Source organism: Sylvia atricapilla, unplaced genomic scaffold (assembly GCF_009819655.1).
Source record: "Sylvia atricapilla isolate bSylAtr1 unplaced genomic scaffold, bSylAtr1.pri scaffold_81_arrow_ctg1, whole genome shotgun sequence".
NCBI lineage: Eukaryota > Metazoa > Chordata > Aves > Passeriformes > Sylviidae > Sylvia > Sylvia atricapilla.
In genome coordinates this window covers 57,840-64,418 of record NW_027077163.1, presented here as the reverse complement: position 1 = coordinate 64,418, position 6,579 = coordinate 57,840, and the positions used below count along the sequence as shown (strand labels likewise).

The 6,579-nt window shown below is 66.6% G+C and overlaps 2 protein-coding genes across 2 annotated transcripts; both read left to right on the top strand.

Moving 5' to 3' along the window:
- Nucleotides 1-224: 224 nt before the first annotated feature.
- QTRT1 (queuine tRNA-ribosyltransferase catalytic subunit 1) lies at nt 225-3,355 on the top strand. The gene is made up of 10 exons (XM_066340411.1): nt 225-908; nt 1,093-1,161; nt 1,354-1,492; nt 1,567-1,645; nt 1,869-1,984; nt 2,280-2,418; nt 2,496-2,571; nt 2,666-2,775; nt 2,853-2,937; nt 3,016-3,355. Exons 1-10 carry the CDS (start codon nt 681-683, stop codon nt 3,166-3,168), a joined length of 1,194 nt encoding a protein of 397 aa, XP_066196508.1. The 5' UTR covers nt 225-680; the 3' UTR covers nt 3,169-3,355.
- Nucleotides 3,356-5,223: 1,868 nt separating this feature from the next.
- On the top strand, nt 5,224-6,256 carry LOC136375052 (beta-1,3-galactosyltransferase 2-like). The gene has a single exon (XM_066340407.1). It carries the CDS (start codon nt 5,224-5,226, stop codon nt 6,217-6,219), a length of 996 nt encoding a protein of 331 aa, XP_066196504.1. The 3' UTR covers nt 6,220-6,256.
- The last annotated feature ends 323 nt before the right edge of the window (nt 6,257-6,579 follow it).

Sequence of the window (6,579 nt, the reverse complement as noted above, 5' to 3'; positions counted from 1 at the left end):
AGAATGGCTCTCTATTCGTCACTGGCCCGTCAATCATCGCTTACAGACAATGGGAAAAAGCCGCTGCGGCGTCAGCTGAGGCGGCAGGGACGTGGTCCCGCCCCGCAGCGCCCATTCCGCCATTTCATTGGCCAGCAGAATTCCCCCTCAGGAGCGCAGCCCAATGGCTGCCCCGAGCACAGCCGGTAGCCCGCCCTACCCTCCCGCCCTGCCATTAGACAGCGGGCCCGGCACTCCGGCCGGGCTTACCAACGCTACCGGGAAAGGAATCTCAGCAAAGAGAAAACCCTCTGGTAGTTAATCAGCCCACCACCAATCAGCCATTCCTTTTCGCGGATTGGTTTTTATGCTGTTTCACGCCCCTCCCCTGACCGTCGAGCGTCGTGTGTTCGCTCACAGGGAACGGCAGTCCCAAAGTGAAGCCCCGGGGCTGAAAGCCCCCGGTAACCACCCGGAGACCCCCTCAGGGACCGTAACCAACAGGAATTGGCTCCGCTTCCTGCTCTGTCTGGGTTTGGAGGGGTCTCTGCTGAGTTTGCGGGATCTCTGGGGGGGCTTTGGGCGCCTGCAGGCTCGGGCGTTCCCCAACCCCACAGGGCCCAACATGGCCCCCGCGTTGCCCTAGTAACCATCGCTTCCGCCGGCGGCGCCACCGCCTCTTCCGGTCACGTGCGCTGAAGATGGCGGCGTCCGCGGCGGGGCCGGTGCCGGTGCTGCGGATCGCGGCCGAGTGCGGGCGGAGCCGCGCCCGGGCCGGGGAGCTACGGCTGCCGCACGGGAACGTGCCCTGCCCGGTGTTCATGCCCGTGGGCACCCGCGGCACCGCCAAGGGACTCACGGCCGCGCAGCTCGCGGCGCTCGGCTGCCGGATCTGCCTGGGCAACACCTTCCACCTGGGCACGCGGCCGGTGAGCGCCACCGGGAGGCTCCGCGGGCGCTCCGCGGTTCCGCCCCGTATCTCTCCCGGTTCCCGGCGAGATTCCGGCGTGGCCCCCGCCGTTCCCGGTTCCCTGAGCGTTCCCGGTCCGTCCCCCTCGGTTCCGGTGCTCCCGACGCCGTTCCCGAGCTCCGCGTTCTCCACTCTCCCCGCAGGGTGCGGAGCTGGTCCGGCGTTCCGGGGGCCTGCACGGATTCATGGATTGGCCCCACAACCTTCTGACGGTGAGGGGGCAACTCCTCCGGGACCCCAAATTTGGGAGGCTGACGCCCTGATTGCTGAGGTGACACCCTCGGGCGGGACGGGACCCCCGGGTGTGACCTCGCCTGGCCTCGGGGTGCTCCTGTCACTCCCCGGTCCCCAACCCCGGGCTGTCCCGGGGCTCCCACTGAACTGCGGGTTTTGGGGTCCCCCAGGACAGCGGGGGGTTCCAGATGGTTTCTCTGCTGGAGCTGTCCGAGGTGTCGGAGGAGGGGGTGTGGTTCCAGCCCCCCCACGGCGGGGAGCGGCTCCTGCTCAGCCCCGAGAAGTCCATGGAGATCCAGAACGCTCTGGGTGAGCCCCCAAAGCCCCCGGGGGTACGGGGAGGATCGGGGGGAGCCCCCTCTGACCCCCCTCCGAACCCCCAGGGGCTGATATCGTGATGCAGTTGGACGATGTCGTGAGCAGCACCACGACGGGCCCACGAGTTGAGGAGGCCATGGACAGGTGGGGACCCCCCTGAGACCCCCGTGACCCCTGACCCCAGGTCCGTGCGCTGGCTGGATCGCTGTCTGGCCGCCCCTGTGACCTGTGACCCCTGACCCCAGGTCCGTGCGCTGGCTGGATCGCTGTCTGGCCGCCCCTGTGACCTGTGACCCCTGACCCCAGGTCCGTGCGCTGGCTGGATCGCTGTCTGGCCGCCCCTGTGACCTGTGACCCCTGACCCCAGGTCCGTGCGCTGGCTGGATCGCTGTCTGGCCGCCCACACCCGCCCGCAGCAGCAGCTGCTCTTCGCCATCATCCAGGGGGGGCTGGACCCTGCCCTGCGCCGGCGCTGCATCCGAGGTGGGGCCTTCCTCACCGTCTTCATCCTCACCCTCCTCATCCTCCTCTGCATCATCCCTGTTTGGGAGGGGCTCAGGGGGCGCTGGGGGGTCCCAGGGGAGGTCAGGGGGTCCCGGGGGTCCCGAGGGTGATTTGGGATCCCCGGAGGATCTCCCATTCCCCAGCCATGACCCAGAGAGGCGTGCCGGGGTTCCACACTCGGGCTCGGGGAGGTTCAGGGGGGTTCAGGGGTGATTTTGGGGGGTTCCGAGGTGACCTGGGGGTCGCGGGGGGCTCTCCCACCCCCATGTCCCAGCCATGACCCAGCGGGCCGTGCCGGGGTTCGCCATCGGGGGCCTGAGCGGGGGCGAGGACAAGGCGCAGTTCTGGCGCACGGTGAAGCTCAGCACGGAGCTGCTGCCCCGGGACAAGCCCCGTTACCTCATGGGCGTGGGGTGAGTCCGGGAGGGTCCCCCCCTGAGCCCCCCAGGGCTGGGGGAGACCCCCGGAGTCACCCCCAATTCTCCCCCAGCTACGCCACCGACCTGGTGGTTTGTGTGGCTCTGGGCTGTGACATGTTCGACTGCGTGTTCCCCACCCGCACGGCGGTAAGGGGGGTCTGGGGAGGGCATTTGGGGACCCCCAACCCCTCCCCGGGGTTTGAGGGACCCTCCATAACCCACCCCGTTCCCCCCCCTGCAGCGTTTTGGCTCTGCCCTGGTGCCCTGGGGGTCGCTGCAGCTGAAAAATCACCAATTCGCCAAAGATTTCCGGCCCATCGACGCCGACTGCGGCTGCCCCACGTGCCAGAGGTGGGTGGGGGGCTCTGGGGAGGGTCTGGGGGGTCTCCAGGGTGGGGCTGACCCCACAAATCCCCTCCTCCTCTCAGGTATTCCCGGGCGTACCTACACGCGCTGCTGCGCTGCAACACGGCCGCGCTGCACCTGCTCACCCTGCACAACATCGCCTACCAGGTGGGCTGCGGGGCTTTGGGGGGTTCTAGGGGGGACTTGGGGGGTCCCAGCGCCCCTCTGACCCCTCAAACCCCCCAGATGAAGCTGATGAGCTCCATGAGGGAGAGCATCCTGCAGCAGCGCTTCCCCGAGTTTGTGCGGGAGTTCATGGACACCATGTATGGGGGCCGTGGGGGACCCCCAGTCTGGGCACGGGAGGCTCTGGAGTCTGTGGGGATCACCCTGGACTGAGGAGAGCCCCCCCAGATTCCTGGGGAGGCCGCAGACCCCCTCCCATTCCCAGGGGAACCCCCTCAGTTCAAGGCCCCCACCCTTGTCCCTCCCCTCATTCTGTATTTTTATACAATTTTTTGTGCGTTTTTTTACTGTTTCGGGGTTTTTTTAAGGGATGGGAAATAAAAAAAATCTGGAAGGAAAACGGCTCTGATGGTTCCGAGTGGGGTTGGGAGGGGCCTAAATGGGGCTAGGGAGGGGAAATGGGGCTGGGGACACGATTTGGGGCCCCAGGAATGGTGTGGAGCACGGGGGGGATCCCCGAGGTGTGGCAGGGACTGAGGACAGGGAATTGCTGCCGGGAACATTCCTGGGGCTCGTTCTCCATTCCCGGCAGTGACATCTCCGTTGCCGTGGTGACCTTTGTCCCACCCAGGCGGGGCGTGGCGGACGGTGACAGGGACAGGCCCTGGTTGGTGTCACCGCCCGGGGATCCCTGTCACCTGTCCCGCGGTGACACCGGTGTGGCCGCGGTGACACCTGGCCGCCGCTGGTGGCAGCTGCGTGGCCGCAGCAGGAAGTTTGAAGAGGGGTTTGGGTGCGACCCGGGGGGCGTGGCCCGGGCCAGGTGTGGCACCTGCGTCACCTGTGCCCGCACATTTCTGTCCCCGCCGGGCACCGTGGCCACAGAGCCACCGCGGGAGGGGAACTGGGAGCACTGGGAAGGGCTGGGAGCTGCACCTGGAGTGAACTGGGAATCACTGTGAGTGATTGGGACACACTGGGAGTTACTGGGGGCACTGGGAAGGGCTGGGAGCTGTACCTGGAGTTAACTGGGAGCCACTGGGACACACTGGAAGCCACTGGGAGTGACTGGGAGCAACTGGGAAGGACTAGGAGTAGTGCCTGAAATTAACCGGGAACCATCAAGAGCAACTGGGACACAACTGGGAGTTACTGGGAGCACTGGGAGTGCTCCACTCAACTGGGAAGAGCAGGGAGCAGCACCTGGGGCTAACTGGGAGGCACTGGGTGGGTTCGGAGTCCCAGTTCCATGGTCCCAGTGAGGTGGGGCGGGGTGAAGGGGTTCCCGGTGACACTGCTCCTCATTCCCGGCAGTGGGGTGGCCTTTGTCCCTTTGTCCCCTTGCCCCTTTGTCCCTTTGTCCCCTTGCCCAACCCTGCCTGGGAGCAGCCAGGTGACACTGAGGGACTCTGAGCACGCCTCAAGTGCTGGGGGGACTGGGAGTGACTGGGAGCAGCACCTGGGCTTAACTGGGAGCCACTGGGGGGAAACTGGGAAGGGCTGAATGCGGCCCCTGGGTGAACTGGGGAGAACTGGGAAAGGCGGCGTGGCAAAGCCAGGGCTAAACTGGGATGAACTGGGACCGGCCCCAGGACCCCCAGGGCTTCCCTGAGACCCCCACACTGGTCAGACTGGTGGAAATGGAGGGCCCCTGGCGGCGCCTCCTGCCCTTATCACGTCCAGAGCCTTATCAGGAGCTGGAGTGGGGGGAGAGGGATTCCAGAATGTGAGAGGGAGGGGGAGGATGCCTGAAAGGGAGGGAGGAACAGGGGGACCTGGGACAGGGAGGGGCACCCAGGGATTTTGGGGAGGTGGCAGGAGGGTGGGATCTGCATGCCCAGGGTGGGCTCGGGGGGATTGGGCACCCAGCCAGGGCATCTGGGTGGGATTGGGATGCTGTCAATGGGATTGGGATGCTGTCAGTGGCCTCTGGGTGGGACTGGGATGCTGTCAATGGGATTGGGATGCTGTCAGTGGCCTCTGGGTGGGACTGGGATGCTGTCAGTGGGATTGGGATGCTGTCAGTGGCCTCTGGGTGGGATTGGGATGCTGTCAGTGGGATTGGGATGCTGTCAGTGGCCTCTGGGTGGGACTGGGATGCTGTCAATGGGATTGGGATGCTGTCAGTGGCCTCTGGGTGGGATTGGGATGCTGTCAGTGGGATCTGGGTGCCCAGTCAATGGGATTCTGGTGCCGGCGGGCTCATGGAGCCAGCTCCCCTTGGTGCTCAGCCCACCCCAACCCCGTGTCCCACCCCACAGCTCCACCATGAAGCTCCCGCCCATCTCCCGCCTGCTCCTGCTGCCGGTGGCCGCGGCGCTGACCCTGCTGGCCCTGCACTCCCGGCACAGCCCCGTGCCCCCTCCCGGCACCACCGTCCCCCCGGAGCCCACGCCACAGCCCAGCAACGCCACGGCAGCCCCGCGGCCCACCCGGCACCCGCTGCAGCCGCCGTACCCTCACCCCTACCGCTTCCTGCTGAACCACCCCGACAAGTGCCGGGAGCGGGCGCCCTTCCTGGTGCTGCTGGTGGCCTCGGCCCCGGCCGACCTGGCTGCCCGCGACGCCGTGCGCCGCACCTGGGGCAACGAGAGCGCCGTGCCGGGGCTGAGCGTGCTGCGCCTGTTCCTGCTGGGCCGGCACCCCACCTTCGAGGCCGAGCTGCGCCCCGTGCTGCAGGAGGAGGACCAGCTGCACGGGGACCTGCTGCAGCAGGACTTCCTGGACACCTACAACAACCTGACGCTCAAGACTCTGATGGGGCTGGAGTGGGTGAGCCGCTTCTGCCCCAACGCCAGCTACGTGATGAAGGCCGACAGCGACGTCTTCCTCAACCTGGAGTTCCTGGGGCGGCTGCTGAGGCCTCCCAGGAGGGATTTCCTGACGGGCTACGTGTACCGCCGGACGGGCCCGCTGAGGAACAGAGCCTACAAGTGGTTCGTGCCACGGGAGGTTTACCCCAACGACACGTACCCGCCCTACTGCGGCGGGCCCGGCTACGTGCTCTCTGCCGACCTGGCGCTGCGCGTGTTCGGCGTGGCGCAGACGCTGCCCCTCATCAACATGGAGGACGCCTTCGTGGGCATCTGCCTGCACGCCCTGGGGGTGGCGGTCACCGAGCCGCCGCACGGCGCCTTCACCATGTACCGGCTGGACTACGACAAGTGCCGCTTCTCGCGGCTGGTCATGGTGCACCACTACGGGCCCCAAGAGCTGCTGAGGGTGTGGCCGCACTTCCGGGATGCGCCCGTGGAGTGTCCCTAGGGCGGGGACAGGCTGGGACCTGCCGGTGTCACCTGCCGGTGTCGCCTTCCACTGACCGTCACTGGGGTCTGCCAGTGTAACTGGGGTCTGCTGATGTCACCTGCCGGTGTCGCCTTCCACTGGTGTCACTGGGTTCCACTGGTGTCACTGGGTTCCACTGGTGTCACTGGGATCCACTGACTGGCACTGGGATCTCCTGGTATCACAGGGTCTGCTGGTGTCACACACTGGTGTTGCCTTCCACTGACTGGCACTGGGATCCACTGGTGTCACCTACTGTCACTGGTATCCACTGGTGTCACTGGGGTCTGCTGGTGTCACCTGCTGCTGTCACTGGGACCTCCCGGTGTCCCTGGGATC